The sequence below is a fragment of the Vicia villosa genome, linkage group LG5 (genome assembly GCF_029867415.1).
Source record: "Vicia villosa cultivar HV-30 ecotype Madison, WI linkage group LG5, Vvil1.0, whole genome shotgun sequence".
In the NCBI taxonomy this organism is placed as follows: Eukaryota; Viridiplantae; Streptophyta; class Magnoliopsida; order Fabales; family Fabaceae; genus Vicia; species Vicia villosa.
In genome coordinates this window covers 129,723,996-129,745,367 of record NC_081184.1, presented here as the reverse complement: position 1 = coordinate 129,745,367, position 21,372 = coordinate 129,723,996, and the positions used below count along the sequence as shown (strand labels likewise).

The 21,372-nt window shown below is 36.1% G+C and overlaps 1 protein-coding gene across 1 annotated transcript; it reads right to left on the bottom strand.

Annotated features, from left to right (window-relative positions):
• Positions 1–19,850: 19,850 nt before the first annotated feature.
• LOC131607327 (uncharacterized) lies at positions 19,851–20,398 on the bottom strand. Its single transcript, XM_058879343.1, has one exon. The coding sequence runs from the start codon at positions 20,337–20,339 to the stop codon at positions 20,103–20,105; it is 237 nt and encodes a 78-aa protein (XP_058735326.1). The 5' UTR covers positions 20,340–20,398; the 3' UTR covers positions 19,851–20,102.
• Between the last annotated feature and the right edge of the window lie 974 nt (positions 20,399–21,372).

Genomic DNA, 21,372 nt, shown 5'->3' with positions numbered 1-21,372 from the left:
GAGCTTGCACAGAGAATCATGAATCATTGCTTGCGATCTTCTGTTGGCATCAAAATACGCCCAATTGTACCTGCAAGCTAATTCTTCATTATACCTACCACCAGCAGGAGGAGCCATGTTCTGTGGCTGAGGATGCTGCTGGACACCTAGCTTGGGAGAGCAGTGCCTATGCACATAACCTGTGTCCACAACACTAGTGGATTTCATGCTTGCAACATTAGGGAACTCCACACCTGCATTCCTACATAGTCCCATAATCAAACTTGGAAAACCAAGTTGAGCAGACGACTTTGTCCCTCTTTTGGTACCACTTGAAGCCACAATCCTAATCTCCTCAGAAATGATTTGAGCCACATCCACCTCTCCACCTGTCATAATCCAAAACAAAAGACAAGACATGTCAATGGTTAGGTCAAATGTGTGGCTCCTCGGCATGACATTGTTCAGGAGGAAAACTGTGTACAGCTGTGCCATTTGAGTCATGTTCTTCCTGTCCATCTTCTGAATATAACCGGAAGGGTTAAGAGTGAACCCTCGGCGCTCAAAGGATAACAGATCAGCAATCTCCTGCATATTCCAAGTCTTTGCAGCCTTTTTCCTTGCATACTCACATTTCTCACCTGCAGCACGAGGAGACGGTCTTCCCAAAAAATTGTTAATTGCATCCCTTGAAAAAGAAATGCCCCTACCTCTCACATAGGACGTGTAAGTGTACACCCTTCCCTCAACCGGAATCGCATTTGCATAGAACTCGCGCACAAGGTCCGCATTGATTTGAGTATCTGGAGAAATCAGAGCTTCCCAATGGCGTTCCGCGATATTATCCAGAAACTGATAGAAGTTACCTCTATGTGGGAGGTCAAACACCTTTTCTGGCCAAATCTTCCGACCAACCAATTTCTCAAACCTCGCCTGCTGCTCTGGTCCTAGAAACCTATGGGAATCAAAGGGTGGTTGCGGAGCAGCTCCTGAACTCGAGCCTGTCACTTGCCTAGCTCGCTTTCCCCTATCACTTCTTGACGACATCTACAAAAACAACACAACATCGAACAAACATCGTCAAAAGCAACATTTATAGCATATTACAAGTCCATTGGTAGTATTAAACCAGGCCCTAAACCATTGCATCAAACACAGATAACAGAACTGAGATTCTGCACTCAGCAGGGTCCGCTCAGCGGAGGGGGTCCGCTCAGCGGACCTGCGCAGAAAATCAAAAATTCTGCAGAACAGAGGTCTGCGCCAGGAACAACCATGGGGTTTCAAACCCCTTTCAAGCACAAGGAAGCAAGCACATAAGCAAAGGAAAACAAGAATATTAACATCCAGTTCAAGGAACCCTAACATTTACAATTTAATCTAACCTAAATCTAAAACCTAAACAGAATTTCTTACTAAAATCAAACCTAATACACAATCTATTCTTAATTCTACTACTAAATCACACCGATTCCTAAAAGAAACATATCTATGCAACCCTAATATACTTTAAACAGAAAATTGCAACATTAAACACCACATACCTTGTCTGGAACTGAAGAGAACAAGATACAGCAGTTGATAGAAAAGAAATTGAGACTTGAAGGTTTGAAAATGGTGGAGATAGAGAAGAGAGCAAGTGGAGGCAAGTGAGTTTCACAATTGTGGTGAGTTAGGGTTCTGAACCCGCTCAGCCACAGACTTCTTTCTTAAGTGGGCCTTTGGACCGGTTTGGTCCATTGGGCCTCTTTTTTTTTTTTTCTGGTTTTTAGCAGGTCCGCTCAGCGAAGGGGGGTCCGCTGAGCGGATGACAGAAAACAGCATTTTTCTGGTTTTTTCTCAGTCTGTTCCACTCGATTCTTTCTCCACCGACTTTTCAAATGTCCCAAAACACATAAAACAGAGAATACTTACAATGTTGGGGTGCCTCCCAACTAGCGCTTTGTTTAACGTCGGTTAGCTCGACGGTCCGAGGCGGCTTTACGGATCAAAAATCGGAACGGATTCCGAATTTCGATCGACTTCACCACCAAGATACGGCTTGAGTCTTTGGCCATTCACGGTCCAACTTTCATTTGTTGTCGGATTTTCAAGCACAACCGCTCCATAGTCTTTTACTTCTTTGATTCGGAACGGACCCGACCATTTGGATTTCAATTTGCCCGGAAACAACTTCAACCTTGAATTAAACAATAGAACCATTTGCCCTTCTTTGAAATCCTTCTCCACAATCTTTCTATCATGATATCCTTTCACTTTCTCCTTGTAGATTTTGTTGGATTCATAGGCTTGTAATCGCAATTCTTCCATCTCAAGCAATTGCAATCTTCTCATTTCACCACTTGCCTTAGGATCAAAGTTAAGCAACTTCAAGGCCCAAAATGCCTTATGCTCCAATTCTACGGGTAGATGACAACTCTTCCTGTAAACCATTTGAAACGGAGTAAAACCAATCGGTGCCTTGTATGCCGTACGGTAAGCCCATAAAGCATCATCCAACTTCTGTGACCAATCCTTTCTTGACGACGAAACTGTTTTTTCCAAAATTCTTTTGATTTCTCGGTTGGAAACTTCGGCTTGACCATTAGCTTGCGGATGATAGGCCGTGGTTACTTTGTGCTTCACACCATATTGTTGTAAGACTTTTTCTAGTTGTGTGTTGCAAAAATGTGAGCCACCATCACTAATGAGAATCCTTGGTGTTCCAAACCTTGTGAAAATGTTTTTCTTCAAGAACTTGATTACGGTCTTTCCATCCGCCTTCGGACATGCTATTGCTTCCACCCATTTTGAAACATAATCAACCGCAACCAATATATACTCACAACCAAAAGATGAAGGAAATGGTCCTACAAAGTCTATTCCCCAACAATCAAACACTTCCACTTCTAACATATTTGTCAATGGCATCTCATTCCTCTTACTCACTCCACCACTTCTTTGACAATTGTCACAACTTTTTGTATGCAAGTAAGCATCTTTGGATAACGTAGGCCAATAGAACCCGGATTGAAGAACTTTTGCCGCCGTTCTTTGCCCACCATAGTGTCCACCATAAGGTGAGTTATGACAATGCCACAAGATTCTCATTGCTTCTTCCCTTGTCACACATCTTCTTAACACACCATCCACACCAATTTTGAACAAGTATGGATCATCCCACACATAGAATTTGGCATCATGAAGAAACTTCTTTGTTGCACTTTTACTCCAATCTTCCGGCATCCACCCCGATGCCTTATGATTAGCCATGTCAGCAAACCACGGCCTTTCTTCCACCATGAACAACTTTTCATCCGGGAATGATTCCAAAACCTCTTCTTCTTTGTTTGTTATCTCTTCATTCACCAACCTTGATAAATGATCCGCCACCAAGTTTTCCGCTCCTTTCTTGTCTCTAATCTCTAAGTGGAATTCTTGAAGCAACAATATCCACCTAATGAGCCTTTGCTTTGAATCCGGCTTGGTAAGCAAATACTTTATCGCTGCATGGTCAGTGTAAACAACAACTTTCGAACCAATTAGATAGGACCTAAATTTTTCTAATGCATATACAATAGCTAGTAGTTCTTTTTCAGTTGTTGCATAATTAATTTGTGCTTCATTAAGAACCTTACTAGCATAATGTATAGCATGAAAAATTTTTCCTTTTCTTTGACCCAACACCGCTCCTACCGCATAATCACTAGCATCACACATTAGTTCAAAATCAAGTTTCCAATCGGGTGCTATGATTATGGGTGCGGTGGTCAATCTTTGCTTCAATTCATTAAAAGCTAAAAGGCATGCATTATCAAAAACAAAAGACTTATCTTTGTTGAGCAAGTTGCTCAAAGGCTTAGCAATCTTTGAAAAGTCTTTGATGAATCTCCTATAGAATCCCGCATGGCCTAAGAAGCTTCGGATTCCTTTGACATTCGTTGGCGGTGGTAACTTCTCAATAACCTCCACTTTTGCTCGGTCGACTTCAATTCCTTTGGAAGAAACTTTGTGACCAAGAACTATGCCTTCGGTAACCATGAAATTGCATTTTTCCCAATTGAGGACCAAGTTGGTTTCAACACATCTTTTCAACACGGCATCCAAATTCTTCAAGCAAAGATCAAATGAAGCTCCAAAAACGGAGAAGTCATCCATGAAAACTTCCATTGTCTTTTCTATGAAGTCCGAGAAGATAGCTTGCATACATCTTTGAAAAGTGGCCGGTGCATTACACAATCCAAACGGCATTCGTCTATAAGCAAAAATTCCAAAGGGACAAGTGAACGCCGTTTTCTCTTGATCTTCCGGATTGACCGAGATTTGGTTGTACCCGGAGTAGCCATCCAAGAAACAATAGAACTCTTGACCCGATAACCTTTCCAACATTTGGTCCATAAAAGGTAAAGGGAAGTGATCTTTCCTAGTAGCTTGGTTAAGCTTTCGGTAATTGATCTGCTATTGCGCGCGGGTCAAAAACGAGTTGTTTAGTATAAAAGCAGTACAGCGACAGTTGACTCGAAATATCGTTCTCAAAAGGATTCTTGATTTTTATTAACTAAAAGCTAAATCGATTTAGGGGGGTTTGGTTTGGTCGAAAAAAATGATTATCAAAAGTGATTCTGAAAATAAGTTGTTTTGAAATAAGTGATTATAACAGGTTAATCTACCGGTTCTACTTCCAACTTATCATTGATTATTACAATTTCAATTCCCTAAGCGGTACCAATTCCTATTCGATTGCAATATTGATGAAACAAGCGCCGACAATACTACACGAGTTATGTTCCTAATCACCGAATTAAGCAAACGGTTCACCGAATTAAGCAAACGGTTATCGATAGCGCGAATTAACGAATAAGCTAAGTTTAAACGCGATTAAAGTAAGGAACATGCATCAATCGAATTAAATCCAATATATTCTATAAGAACGAATTAAGCAAACGAAATCATATAACAAATTGGAAAGGAACTGAATTAAATTGAAAGTAATAATAACCTCAAAGTTTTGTGGAATTCGAATTCGGCAGATTAGCCCTTAGGATTAGTTCTCCATTACAGGATCGTCAAAAGCTTGGAAAATTTCGTGAATGGAAGATGGTTGCTACTGTACCGCGGCTGCTAACCTAAGGGACAATAGCACAACCCGTTTTACAATCCAGCTGGGTCAAACAGACGACCCAGGCCCAAAACTAATTGACCCGAAACTTAACTATAACTAGTGCTGCAACTTCAACGAATTTTCTGGCTCTTCTACAGTCCGATTCTGACTTCGACTCCAACATAGGAATTGTAGCTCTTTCTCTTAGCTTTCCGTCGATTATTAGAATGCCTCAATCGGACTCCTGGAACTCCAGTTATGACCGTTTCCGTGCAGACTGCTAAAGCTGAAAAATAAATACGAAAATCAAATAACAATAAAAATAAATTAAAATATAAAAACATAATAAAATAGAAAAATAAACAAACTAAACCATAGAAATGCCTAAGTACAAACATAAAGGAATGTGCATCAAAATGCACTGATCAAATTCCCCACACTTGAACTTTTGCACTCCGAGCAAAATGAAAAACAAAACAACGAAAGCATAAATACATCAATAGTTACTCATCCTAGGCTACAAATCTTCTTCGGGTAAGTTCGCATCGCCATGTACTAATCTTGCACACTAAGGGCATCGTAAGAACACTAACCACATATATGCAGACATAAGCCTCCTAAATACACAAACCAATTCAAATCATATTATTATACCATAGCCTAACTTACTCATCCTTTTTGCTCTGTTTCATTCAGGCGCAATCACATTAAGCCCGTTATCTCCACACACTTATAGCAAGGCTACCGGTTAGTGACTCTGATCCCTTTTTTGCATGGGGTTCCGGTACTTACGTGGTATAACCCTTTTGCTTACTCAGATGTAGTTGCGGGGGATCGGACCGTAATCCTCCCTACCAAGTTCAGCACCAGGAACCGCTAAACCAACTAACAAAGAGTTTTGAAATCTTTTTTTTTGAAGATAACACAACCGTTGGGTTAAGTGACCGGGTGAGGGTCACCAAACTTAGAAGGTGTATTATCTTTTTTTTTTCCGGAACATTCACTTATATTCATCGGCTTCCCTGCGTAAAGTGTGTGAGAGATGGTGCCGACTGCTGAAATAAACTACTCAAGAGCTGTCAGAGAATGAGAATTAAGGCTAAAACATAATAACAAATTTAAATCAATTTCCATATGCAGGAGACTCACGGTGTTAGAACGATACCGATCTTATGAATTTTTCCCACGTCTCCGCAAACTCGACTCAAATCAGTCTATAGCCTAAAACTTTCAAGAAGATGCATTTTTTTATTGGTTGAAATTAAAACAAAAACAAAAAAAATTGAAAGAAAACAAAACAAATAAATGATTCTCTCCCCCACACTTAAGACATACATTGTCCTCAATGAAAGAACATTAATATAAAATAAGAGTGAGAGAAAGGAAAGAACACACCCGATTAGTCAAGGAGGATAAGTGATCACATAAGCTGCCTTTCCCAAAGAGAGATCTTCTATATTCTCTTCTTCCAAAGTGGGGCTCTCATGGAGTAGCTTTCGATAATTCTCATCGTCCTTAAAAAGTGGTTTAGCTCCTTCGCCTTTTATTCCAGGATCAAAGAATGTTCTTCTAAAAGTAAAAGTGTCAAATGGGCACGTGAAGGTGCTCTCATCTTTCACAACATCAAGGAACCAAAGGTTATGGGGCTGCCTCACTACTTTTGCTACATCTTCAAGTGAGATCCTATGCACACACATGGACGAACTAATATCATAAATGTCATCCAAGGTCCATCCAATTCCTTTCTTATGCTTCTTCAAAACCTGCAAAAATTTACTTTCTTGATCAAAATAAAGTTTAGAAGAAATTATAACCGGAAGTTTTTCATTCATCTCTAAATAAGCATATTTAAGATTTTCAGGAATTGGTTTCAGCTCTTGGGAAGGTGGTTGTTCAATGGATGGTTTGTTCCGGGCAGCCGGGGTGTCGAGAGCTTCATCTACATGAACAACTTCATTTGCAACCTCATTTGCAGTAAGAATATCATTTTGCAAGGCAAGCTCAATTTCAGCACAAACAGAGCAAATATTAGTGTCAGTACAAACATCACAAGAGTAAACATCATCAAAACCAGACAATGATGGAAAATCATCTGCAAACGAATCAGTACAAATATCATCAACATTTTCAGAAAGCAACTCTATTTGAAAAATGGATTGCTCATCCAAGGGTTGTTGGTTTGATCCTTGAGCTTGCTGCATGGCATTCATCAAAGTGGCAAGTTGTCCAATCTGTGTTTGCAAAGTCTGGAGAGTAGAATCTACTTGCTGTTGATACTGAAGATTATTTGCAGCCATTTGTTTGACAATATCCTCTAGTGAAGGTTCGGAAGGTGCAGAGCACACAACCTGGAATTCCTTCAGATGCTTATGCGAATCCTCTCCTGCAAAACCACTAAAGCTAGGCAACAAATGTGTTAAACCATATTCCAATTCAAAAGGTGTATCAGTCGCAGGATAGTCAATACATAAACCATTGTAGTTCACATTAGGGACAAGCAATTGCGTCAAAGTTCTTTGTTCAGCCATGGTTCAACAAACACAGAAATATCAATTATGTCCCATATAGGCAGAAAGAAATAGAAAGAAGGAAAACGATTAAAATAAATTTAGAAAAATATAAAAACACAAAATTTAAACTAATTAAGACAAATAAGAATTTTGGGAATTTTTTTGGATTTTTTCAAAACTGACAAAACAGTAAATAATTAATTAAAAATAGAAAAAAGAAGAATTTGGCAATTTTGGGTCGATTTCCCTTACTCTTCTAGAGTAAGGTTCCCTTACTCTTCTAGAGTAAGGGAGTATTGATCACACGATTTTTCTTCTTCCAGTAGGAAAATTGTTTTTACAATCGAACACAATTTTTCCAAAAACCGATTTTTTTCGACTCAAAACGCGAATTGGCCAAAACCGTGGGGAAACTACGGCCTAAACGCGAGAACACTAAACCTATGACTCTAATATCAGTTAGTATTCACAAGAATCCTCGGCAACGACGCCAATTTGATCTGCTGTCGCGCGCGGGTCAAAAACGAGTTGTTTAGTATAAAAGCAGTACAGCGACAGTTGACTCGAAATATCGTTCTCAAAAGGATTCTTGATTTTTATTAACTAAAAGCTAAATCGCTTTAGGGGGGGGTTTGGTTTGGTCGAAAAAAATGATTATCAAAAGTGATTCTGAAAATAAGCTGTTTTGAAATAAGTGATTATAACAGGTTAATCTACCGGTTCTACTTCCAACTTATCATTGATTATTACAATTTCAATTCCCTAAGCGGTACCAATTCCTATTCGATTGCAATATTGATGAAACAAGTGTCGACAATACTACACGAGTTATGTTCCTAATCACCGAATTAAGCAAACGGTTCACCGAATTAAGCAAACGGTTATCGATAGCGCGAATTAACGAATAAGCTAAGTTTAAACGCGATTAAAGTAAGGAACATGCATCAATCGAATTAAATCCAATATATTCTATAAGAACGAATTAAGCAAACGAAATCATATAACAAATTGGAAAGGAACTGAATTAAATTGAAAGTAATAATAACCTCAAAGTTTTGTGGAATTCGAATTCGGCAGATTAGCCCTTAGGATTAGTTCTCCATTACAGGATCGTCAAAAGCTTGGAAAATTTCGTGAATGGAAGATGGTTGCTACTGTACCGCGGCTGCTAACCTAAGGGACAATAGCACAACCCGTTTTACAATCCAGCTGGGTCAAACAGACGACCCAGGCCCAAAACTAATTGACCCGAAACTTAACTATAACTAGTGCTGCAACTTCAACGAATTTTCTGGCTCTTCTACAGTCCGATTCTGACTTCGACTCCAACATAAGAATTGTAGCTCTTTCTCTTAGCTTTCCGTCGATTATTAGAACGCCTCAATCGGACTCCTGGAACTCCAGTTATGACCGTTTCCATGCAGACTGCTAAAGCTGAAAAATAAATACGAAAATCAAATAACAATAAAAATAAATTAAAATATAAAAACATAATAAAATAGAAAAATAAACAAACTAAACCATAGAAATGCCTAAGTACAAACATAAAGGAATGTGCATCAAAATGCACTGATCAGTAATCAATACACATCCTCCAACCCGTCACGGTCCTTGTCGGAATCAACTCATTCTTTTCATTTGTGATCACGGTCATTCCTCCTTTCTTTGGTACCACTTGGACTGGACTCACCCATGCACTATCGGAAATAGGATAAATCATTCCGGCTTCCAATAGTTTCACCACTTCCTTTCTTACAACTTCTTTCATTGTAGGATTCAACCGGCGTTGAGGTTGAGCTACCGGTTTAAAATCCTCCTCCATCATAATTTTATGCATACAATAGGCTGGACTAATTCCTTTTAGATCGGAAAGAACCCATCCTATTGCCTCCTTGTTAGCTTTCAACACGTGAATTAATTTCTCCTCCTCCTTTTTAGACAATGAACCACTAATTATCACCGGCTTCTTACCACCTTCTTCAAGAAAAACATATTTCAAATGGGGCGGTAACATCTTCAATTCTAATTTGGTTTCTTCCACCTTTGGCTCATCTTTCAACTCCTCCATCTTTGCTTCAAAAGGACTTATTTCTTCAAAAACATCAAGATCTCGCAAACACTCTTCAATCTCTTTTTCTTCTTCTTCATTGAGAACATCAAGAGCTTTGGTTAATGTTTTCTCAAGAGGATTGAACACATGAGCTCTACTTTCAACTTGCATGATAACTTCCTCCATAGCATCAATTCTAAAACAATCACTTGTATCATTTGAATGTTTCATCGCTTCCGAGAGATCAAAACACACTTCCTCATCTTGGAACCTCAATTTCATCAAACCATCATCAATGTCTATCATCATCCGCGCCGTCTTCATAAAAGGTCTTCCTAGAATCAACGGGGTATCAACATCTTCCTCCATATCAATGACAACAAAATCAACCGGAAAGAAGAACTTGTCAACTTTCACAAGTAAATCTTCCGCTATCCCAAAAGGCATAGTTGTAGACTTGTCGGCTAATTGAAGTGTCATTCTTGTATTTTTCATATCCATAATGCCTAACCTCTTGACCATGGACAAAGGAATCAAATTGATACTTGAACCCGTGTCAACCAAACCTCTTCCAATATGAATGTCTCCAATAGTAACCGGCAAAGTAACTCTTCCTGGATCTCTTTCCTTCCTTGGTAAAGTACTTTGAATGATGGCACTACATTTAGCATCTAGGACAACCGTTTCGGGCTTAGTGTAACTTCTTTTCTTCGTGAGGATGTCCTTCATAAACTTGGCATATTTTGACATTTGCTCTAAAGCTTCACCAAAAGGAATATTAATTTGCAATTGCCTAAATATGTCAAGATAACGAGCATATTGTCTCTCATTATCTTTCTTCGAGGGAGCACGAGGGTAAGGTAAATTACGAACGGGAGGACTCATAACTTTCTTCTTTCCTTCTTTAATCTTTCTCTTTTTCTCTCTATTTTTTTCTTCTTCTTCCTCACTTTTTTCTTCACTCTCATTTTCAACTAAGACTCCCTCATTTTTCTTTGGTTCTACTTCACCTTCCACCTCTTTCTCTTTTTCTATCCTAACTTCCTCCTCCTCGACCTCCTTCTCCACTTCACTTTCAAGCACCCTCCCACTCCTAGTTACAACCGCTTTGCAATGCTCCTTAGTATTGGTTTGAGTGTTTGCCGTGAATGATGGTCCGGGTTGCTTCTCGGCTAATTGTTTTGCAAGTTGGCCGACTTGAGTCTCTAAATTCTTTATTGCCGCTTCATTACTCTTTTGATTCGCCATTGATGCTTGCATGAATTGATTTAGAGTCTCCTCCAACTTTGAAGGCTTGTCTTGAGAAAGTGGCTGTTGTTGATAAGGACTTTGTCTTTGTTGATAATTATCTTGTCTCCACCCTTGGCCATATTGCGGTGCATTAGGTCTTTGTTGGTATCCACCTTGGTTTTGGTAAGGAGCTTGTCTTTGTTGATAGCCTCCTTGATTTTGATTCGCCATGTAATTCACTTCATTCACCGGTGGACAATATCCGGTAGGGTGGTCTCCACTACAAAGCTCACACGAAGCAACTTGTTTGTTCTTGTTAGGATCATGTAATTCCTTGAGTTGTTGAGGTAACCTTGCCATTTGTTTTGTAAGCTCCTCCACTTGTTGAGAAAGAAGCTTGTTCTGAGCAAGAATAGCATCATTGGTTCCTAATTCAATAAGTCCCGGTTTCTTTTGAACAACTCCTCGATTATGTTGCACCTGATGATCATTCCTAGCCATTTTCTCAATTATCTCTATTGCCTCCTCCGCTGTCTTAGCCATTAAGGAACCTCCAGCAGTAGCATCTAAAAGAAGCTTCGGTTGTGGTTGTAAGCCATTACGAAAAATGTGAATCTGGGTGAGTTCATCAAAGCCATGACTCGGACATTTTCTCAACATTGACTTATACCTTTCCCATGCTTCATTAAGAGTTTCATTCACACCTTGAGAGAACACTGAAATTGTTGTTTTTGCTTCAAGCAACCTTGACTGAGGAAAGAACCTATCAAGAAACTTTTCTTCTAACTCATTCCAATTTGTCATGGTTTGAGTAGGTTGATCAAGGTACCAATCCTTTGCTTTACCAATCAATGAGTGGGGAAATAATCTTTTAAACACTTGCTCTTCCTCTCTTTCAGGTGCTCCGACTGCTCCGGCAGTTTCATAGAACTTTGTCAAGTGTGTATATGGGTCCTCATGATCAAGTCCTGCAAAGGGACTAGCATAAAGTAACTGAAGAATGCCAGTCTTCATTTCAGAATTTCTTGCATTATTGTCATTTCGTGCAAACTGGGCTGCTCTTCTTGGACTGTTAGCACATGGTGCTCTAGGAGGTGGTGGTGGTGGTGGCGGTGGGTCTTGTTCTCCATGCCCTGCCATCTCTTCTTCTATAACTTGTGGTGCTGATGAAGTAGTAGCTTCTTGGGCTAATCTTCGTTCTTTGGCTAGTTTCCTTCTTCTTCTGGTTTTACTGTTCAATCTCCTTGCGGTTCTTTCAATTTCTGGATCAAAAAGAAGCTGATCTGCTGGGACACTCCCACGCATAAACCAGAGCTGAAACACTAACCAAAAAGTGAGCAAAGACTAGGTAATAATAATAATATTTATACTCAAAACACACAAAAACTATTGCTATGCTTATAATATCTTAACGCCAATCCCCGGCAACGGCGCCATTTTGTTAGAAAGTATAGGATAAGTATTTTTAGTATCATCTCCTCAGGGATTGATGCGATATTATCGCCGTTCTACAGCTTAGTGTATTTTGAATTAAGGCTCTGGATGTTTTTAGTATCATGAAAGATAAATAGCATTAAAAGAAATTAAAGACAATAAATTCGGGTTTAAAAACGATTTGGTAAAACTGTGTCAAGATTAGTGTTCATTAGTTTGCTTCATATGTACTCTAAAGATTATATATATGAACCTATTCATGATTAATACAATCACGTATCCTCTCGATACTGTTTATCTCTAAAGCAATATCGTGATTATTATCATATTCACCGTCAGATGATCTCTCATGCCGACAATCAACATGATAATCTTAAAAGCTTGATACTTGTGAATATCAACTCACAAATCTATCTCTAGAGTTTGTTTATTGATAGATGAATATCTTTTAGGTCTAGCTTTGAAACATATCTCTCAATAGTGATCCAAAACAACAAATGAAACATAAATAACAAGATATTCACCATGTATTAATCATTAACCAAGTTCATACATAATAGATCAAAGAAGGTACATATTTACAAACTAACTACCTCTAATCTTGACACAAGATAGAACTTAGCCCTCCATATCCATGGAAGCTCCAACAACAAGCAACAAACCAAGATTTAGTGACATCAAACTCAAGAAGATCAAAGAAAGATGTTTGGAAATCTTGATTTTCTCTTAAAAATGGTTTTTCTCTTCTTCTCTTGCCCTAACTTTTCTTTCCAAATGTGTGTTATGATAAGAACCAAGCTAGCCATGCTTAATCATCAATTTTATGTGGCTAAGAACAAAAGTTGAAAAAGTAGGTCCGCTGAGCGGAGAGGGTCCGCTGAGCGGAGCAGTAAAAATATCTATTTTGTCTTCAAGGTCCGCTGAGCGGAGGTAAATTTTCTGTTCTTCTCTGCCCATGTCCGCTTCAGCTCCGCTGAGCGGACTTGCTGATGGAAAAAATTGCTGCATCCCTGCCTGGGTCCGCTTGGACTCCGCTGAGCGGACCTCCTTGCACAAAAATTCTTCTTTTTGCATTCCATCCTCATTGCAAGCTTGTTTTGATCATTCTTCTCATTCCATCTTGTCCAAAAATTGTTAAAACCTAAAGAAACATAACAAGAGTTAATAAACTAACTTAATTTAGAAAATAAACATAAATTTATTTATTTACATACTATTATATCAAAAAGTAATCAAATTTGGCACAAGAGTTTCAGAAATACCACAAAACATATATACAAACTATGCACAAATGGGATTTTAACAGACAATATCAAACAAGGTCTGCTCACAAGGGTCAGATGTTGCACACATGTTGGAAAATCTGGTTCCACATGTGTCCTTTCTTCACCAAAACATTTTGAACATGTTGTTTTGCATAATGCCGTCAATCCAAAAGAAACGATAACCCCTCTTTAGCAAATTTTGGCAAAACAACTCTTTCAAAACTTAAAAGATGTGCAAATGGTAAATCTTCAGAAATACCACAAGATGAGAGTCATAAGCGCACCACAAGCAAAGACACAGAGAAAACAACAATAAAAGCACACACTAGAGTAACACACATCAGTGTCATACCCAAAATTTTCCCTACCTTTTTTTATTATTTCACCTGGCTTTTGCTAGATTCATCTGAGCATCATTATACATCATACATAATTTATTTCTACTCTCTTTCATCTCAATTGGCATCATAAATAATTTGTTTCATTGCATTCAACAACACTTTTAGGTCAAGCAAATATTTTTTATTTGGATTAATTTGGATATCAACATGTTTGTTTCTTGTGAGCTTAATGACAATTTGTTTCCTCTTGGTTATTTTGACTTAAAGCATAAGATTGAATTTCATAATGTGCCTTTATTTGATTATGATTGAACATCATCCAAAATTTTGGAAGTGAAGAAAAAGACAAATTTGCACTAAATTAATAAAGGATTGTACAATTGGTTTTGAAAAGGACATTTTCATTAGTTTGTAAATTTGATTGAATTACAAGGATGTCACTAAGCATTACACAAGAGAAGTTTACATTACGAGTATACAAAAAATATATAGAAGGTTGACTTTTTGGTCAACATGTCAACCATGGAATGGTTGTCTATGTTGACCATTTCCCTAAGCTAATTATCCAAGTCATGGCAGTTAAATTCTTACTCAAGCATTCTCCAAACTTCAATCGTACATCCTGGTAGTATCCATCAAACTCTAATTTGTCTTCATGCCCAAGCCAAGTTGATGTGTGAAAATTGAATGACCTTTATCAACCTTCATAAACACGTAAACACACAGTCATGAATGCATATCCTAACCACAATCATGTTCATAAAGCAATGTCCATATCAGAACCCAACAATCTGTAACTTTTGTAAACTTAGTAATCGAATAGAGGAAGCCATAATCGATTAGTGACGCCTGTAATTAATTTTTTTTCATATTTGAATTGCATTATCGATTATGTGATATGCATTATCAATTGTGAGCATTAAAAACCCACCATTTTTGAGCCACACTTTGTCTTATAAATAGAGCGCTCATTTCTCGTTTCATTCACAACACAAAACATATTTTGAATACTCTTTATCACTCACCACTCTCTTTTCTCTTGTTTTTCTTCTTCACTTTTGTCTTATAGCTTTTAGAGTGAAATTTATCTATGAGGTATTTGGTTTTGGTGTAGGGGTAATTTTGTAATATCTCTTGTGAGACATTTTATTTGGTTCTGAGCTAAACCAAGGTAAAAGGCTTTTGTTTTGTTTGTGAGGATTTTTGTCAAAATCTCACGTTTGGTTCGTGAGCTTCACATGTTATAAAAGTCCCCGTTTAGTAAAAGAGATTGTCCGTTAAAATGTCCACTTGGTTCGCGAATTGGGCGTGGTATAAAATCTCTCATCTGATTTGAGTTATCCTTGTAGAAAATCTCATATTTGGTATGGAGAATAACCTTTATGAAAACTCTTGATTGGCTTGAAGGATAGCCATTGTAAATCTTCAATTTGTTTGTAAGGAGGTTCGTGGGAAAACTTATACAAATCTCACAACATAGTGGAAACTCTCAAGAAGAAATTTTTAAGGAGAGGAGTCGGACAAGTGGTTAGGCCAAACCTCTATAAATATTTAGTGCATCTTTCTCTTTCCTTATCTCTTTACATTTCAGTCATTTATTTAATTCCACTGTATTTCTTTCTTCTACTCTGATTTTCTTTATTTAACTGCTTATTCCTTGTTTGATTAACAAACTTGTTTGAATGCATGAATATGATCATTTTGGAGTGGGTAAGCAAGTTGTTGGGAGTTGAGTTAATCAACAAATACCCATCCAAAAGAATAGATTTCAAAAATCTATGGAGGTTTGGACTGAGAATTTTTTAGACTACTCTAACTTTAGGGTATTGGTAGGCTTTGCATTTGTGCATATCAAAATTAGTCCTAAGCATATGGATATTACTTTTGATGAGACTCGTATTAGGATGAAGTGAAAAAACTATAAAGTGAAAGAATCTCAAACCGAGGTGGATACTACTCAATTTAATGTGGAGATTCATACTTGGGATACTTTTAGGCTCTAGCTTCTAACTCTATGGAAGGGAAGCTAATTTGAGTGCAGACTATTAGTTAGATCATGATATGGTAAGAAAGACTATTATACCACCTTAAAGGTATGGTTATGTTGGTCATTAACAAATATCTGTAGGGAGGCACTTGAAAGAAAAGCGAGTCAGAAATGGTTAAAGATAATGAATGATGAGAAGTCGTACTTGGAAACTTGTGAGACTTCGTGAGAGAGAAATAGTGTTTGGATGCAAGTGAATCTTCAAAGAGAAGACATGTGTTATGGGGATTGAAGAATCAAGATATAAAGTAATACCTGTAGAAAAATGTTTCACTTGGGTTGAAGGGATTGATTATAATGAAATATTTTCACACATGGTAAAACATTGTTATATAAGGATTCTTATGATTATTGTGAATCAATATAATCTTGAGTTAAACAAATGAGTGTCAATGCCATTTTCTTATATGAAGACTTTGAAGGGACAATCTACATAGAGAAATCTTAAGGTTTAATAGAGGACGAGTCTATAAGCGTAGTTTTTTTTAGAGATAGTTATTATAGTTATTTATACATATTAAAGATGTGGGAGGAAGTAATTTTCTACTTACTTCTATATGTTGATGATATTTTAATGACAAGCTCTACTAGGGAAGAGATATTTAAGCTCAATGCGACTTTGAATGGATAATTATAGATGAAAGATCTTGGTGTATTTAAGAGGATCCTATACATGGTTATCATAAGAAACTATAAAAAAAACAATGTTGTTTTTATCTCAATTTAAATACCTGAAGAAATTGGTGGGTAGTTTGGAATGCTTAGTGCTAAAATTGTCAACACTCCACTAGGTCATCACATAAAATTTCGGTTGTACAATGTTCTCAAACCAAAGATGAGAAGAAGATAATATCGATTACTTCCTCTGCAAGTAAGAGTTGCAAGCATCGTGTATGGTAGGTGCGTAGTAGACTAGACTTATCGTATGCAACTATCTTAGTAAGTCAGTTTATGGAAAATCAGGCTCCATTTTATTGGGAAGCTTTAAAATGGGTGTTGAGGTATTTGAACGATCCATTGAAAGGTGGTTTGAAAAACATAAAGATAAATGGAGAGATACTTTGGAGGGATATGTAGATGCATATTATATTGGGAATGTGGCCATTAGAAAATTCTTGTCGAATTTTGTGATTACATTGTTTGGAAGGGATAATAGTTGGAAAACAAATCAACAATATGTTATGGAATTATATGCAACTCAACCAGAGCATATTTCCTTGGTTAAAAGGGTCAAGAAAGCCATATGGTTAAGATGTGTGATTGGAAAGTTAATAATCGTTCAAGAATGTGTGAAGATACATTGTGATAGTTAAAATCAATTGATTTGATTGATAATTAAGTATATCATGAGAGGACAAATCACGTTGACACACATTTTCACTTCATTAGAAACATGATCAATTTGAAGAAGATTGTGGTGGAAAAAGATGCTTCACTAAGTCAATAACCAGGTTAAAATTCAAGCATTACTTGAACTTGATTAATTTTGTTGAAGATTGATTAGAGCATAGAGAGAACAACAAGGTGGTTGATTGGTAAATTGACGTCTTCATCATTTTTAGAGGTAGCATGAAGATTTATGGATCACTCCTGAAGAAAAATCAAGTGTCTACCTTTTCTGTTATGTCTCGAAGATGTTCAGGCAAATGCTTTTTTGAGGATTTTGTTTGATATTGTGTTTAGAACTGCTGCCACATTTGCAGACTTTAGTTTTCTGTTATTTCTCATTCAGTTTTGAATATTTCAAATATGTTTCCTAATTTTTAGTTAAGTTTTGTTTTACCTAGTATTAAGTCATCAATTTGTTTCTAGTATTCTATCATGGCCTAACTTGTAGGAACATGATCCTAGTGGGCAGTTATCATTCTTTGGGTATTTGTACGTTGGAATTGAATGAAATCAATATTCTTCTTCCACATTTTCTAGCAACTGTCTTTATTCTTTTCACTGCAACTCTACAAAATAACAACAAATTGGTATCACAACTCTCTTCTTGAGGAACCTGTAAAATGGATGATAAGTCAAGTTTTTCAAAAGTTGCTCCTCCTCTCTTTGATGGGAACAACTATGACATTTGGGTAGTAAAAATGGAATCTTATCTAGAAGCTTTGGACGCTTGGGAAGCCATAGAAGAGGATTATGAAGTTCCTCGGCTGCCGAATAATCCTACTATGGCTCAGTTGAAATATCACAAGGAAAAAAAAACAAAAAAGGCACAGGCAAAATCGTGTCTCTTTGTTGGTGTTTCAGAAATAATTTTTACTATAATCATGACCCTCAAAACACCAAAAGCAATATGGGACTATTTGAAGGAAGAATATGCAGAGGATGAGAGAATTTGAAGCATGCAAGTTCTGAATCTGATGAGAGAATTTGAGTAGCAGAAAATGAAAAAGTCTAAGACAATCAAAGAATACTCAGACAAATTGATTTCTATTGCTAACAAGGTTAGATTACTTGGCACCGGATTTGCTGATTCCAAAATTGTAGAAAACATTTTAGTTACCGAGCCTGAGAGATATGAGGCATCTCTAGCCTCTTTAGAGAACTCAAAGGATCTTTGTAAGATCACTTTGGCAGAAGTCATTCATGCCTTGCAAGCCCAATAGCAATGTAGGGCCATGAGGCAAGAAGGAATCGTGGAAGGAGCACTTTCAATCAAGTATCAAGACAAAGAGAAAATGTGGAAGAAAAAGAACAAGAAGAATTTTGTTGGAAGTGGTGATGATGCCTTATTTCTCATTCAGTTATGAATATTTCAAATATGTTTCCTAATTTTTAGTTAAGTTTTGTTTTACCTAGTATTAAGTCATCAACTTATTTCTAGTATTCTATCGTGGCCTAACTTATAGGAACATGGTCCTAGTGGACATTTATCGTTCTATTGTGTATTTGTACGTTGGAATTTAATAAAATCAATACTCTTCTTCCACTTTTTCTAACAATTATCTTTATTCTTTTCACTGCAACTTTACAAAATAACAACAGATTTCAACTTTATAGAAACGCAAGGCATTTTGTCTACTATTTTTAAGGTATTGTTTGCTAGTTTTTACTAAGAGGTAGTTTTCTAGATAGAAGTTTAGAACTTCAAACTGTTATTTTTCTTAAAGTTGGTAATCTTTCTAGATAGAAGTTTAGAACTTCAAACTGTTATTTTTCTTAAAGTTGGTAATCTTTGAAGGTTATTTAAATGTTCACTTTTGAAGGTTATTTAAATAATCACTTTTATATACTTTTAGATTGTGTGATTTATGAGAGATTGAATCGCAAATTAGATAAAAAAGATAAAAGATGTTCAAGCGAAATTTCAAAATTCATTTGTAATTTCTTAATTAAAGACTTTTAATTAGAAATAGATCAGAGAGGATTACATCATTTTTGATGAATATAGGAAACAATTTTCTTTTTAGCTTTTTAAGACCAGTATAGGCCGATTCAGTGTCATTTTTGGCATCAAGTGATTCCAGCCTCCTCCCGATCGCAGTTGTGAGAAATCAAACCGTAGTCCTTCCTATCAAGTCTAACGTCAATCACCACTGAACCAACTAACTATTGATATATAGAAAACAATTTTGTGTGTGCTAATTTTTATGTTTTATCCTGATTTTATTATTGTAGTTTTGTTTTCACATTAAGTGATAATTTAGTATTAATTTAGTATTGCTTGACATTGCTCTGTGTTGTTACTTCTTTTCTTCTTTTCTTTGTCCTAGAATTTATACTTTTTCGGTGTCTTTGAATCTTCAATTTTACAACAAAATAAAAAATTCCAAAAGTTATAATAATAGATGACCTCACTTTAGAAATAAAGAGACTAAAATTAATTTTAATAAAAAACAAGATCAAAACTTTCACACACAAAATTAATCAACACATGTTGAGAGAGCGAATAATTTGATGAAGCTAAAAGAGAACAAAAGACAACAAACCTGCTTAATTAAAATATGCAACAGAATTAGAAGAAAAGAAGAAGAAAAAACATAAACAAAGAGGATGAGGATGTTGGTTCAAAGACAGTAAACTGGAACCTTACATATTCAATCCACTATAAAACAGTGCTAACTGAGTATATCCTATCCTACACATGATAAGATACACAATAATCAATAATAATGCAAGTTTTTTGTCCTTATTAATGAATCACAACTTCACAAGTTGATATTTCATTTCTTAAACAAGTCTCCAGCAGCCTTTGTAGCACCAGCAACAACACCTACTGGCTTAGGTTCTGGTTTGGGATTAACATAATCAACTGCCTTCCCAACGTACTCTCCTACTGTCTTCTGAACACCTCCAGCAGCAGTTGCCACATTCGAAGCTTGTTCCCCTATAGTTTTCTGTGCTGTAGCCGCAGCTCCCTTTGCACCCGCCAAAAAATCGTTAGATCCTGTTGATGCCATTGTTTTTAAAGAATGGTTGATGATATCTTACTTTCTTGAAGACTTGAAGGGTTGGTCAGTTATTTATAATATATTATCAAGGTTGTGATATTATGTAATGAAAAAATATCTATGAAAATTTGTGGTTATAGTGTTGACTACTCATACATAAATAATACAGTAGGGTAGGGCATACGAATATAATACATTATGCATGTCCTTTCAACTACTGTTGCTTTCGTATGTCGGCACCATTTACTACCACCACTCATTATTTGTTTCTCTTCATATATTATATCTAGTTAATTTTGAATTTTAGAACTCAACATTGTGGCGTATAGCCGTATACAGAATATGTGGAAGATAAGTGATTGAAGAAAATGTTTATAGAAGATAAATACAAAAGTTTATAATTTTATAGAGACAAAATTATTTTTAACTTGTTCTAAATATTCTATTTATTATTTTAAAAATAATTATGAAAAATTCAAATTGGATTACAAAACTGAAAGAATACATAGAAATAATATTGAAGAATTATGTACAGCCTAATTCTAATGTGGTCACCTAGTAAAGAGGGATTCTTTTAGCCGCTCTTCTACACCTCTACAAATTATAGAGGAAAGTGTTACTAATTATTATCGTGTTTAACTGTCACATTAGAAGCCCTTTTTTTTTTTTTTTCCAGTAATCAAGATATTATATATATATATATATATATATATATATATATATATATATATATATATATATATATATATATATATATATATATATATATATATATATATACTATATCTAAAGCTGAGTTTAAATGTATTATTTAAAGCTGTACATATATACTTAAAAAAACTGTATGTTAAATAATTATAGAAAAACGTAAATTAAATATTTTAAAGTTTTTTTTTATAATTATATAATATAATATATATAAATGTTAATTAAAACGTTTTTTTAATAAAGTTGAATAATTTTTTTAAAGTTGAATAAAGTTTAATAATTAACGTTTTTAATTTTTTTAATAAACGTTTTTTTTTAATAAATATGTACAGCT

What these genes read in the sequence shown, in the direction of transcription:
- LOC131607327 (XM_058879343.1), bottom strand. Translation starts at nt 20,339, where the DNA reads ATGGCATCAACAGGATCTAACGATTTTTTGGCGGGTGCAAAGGGAGCT.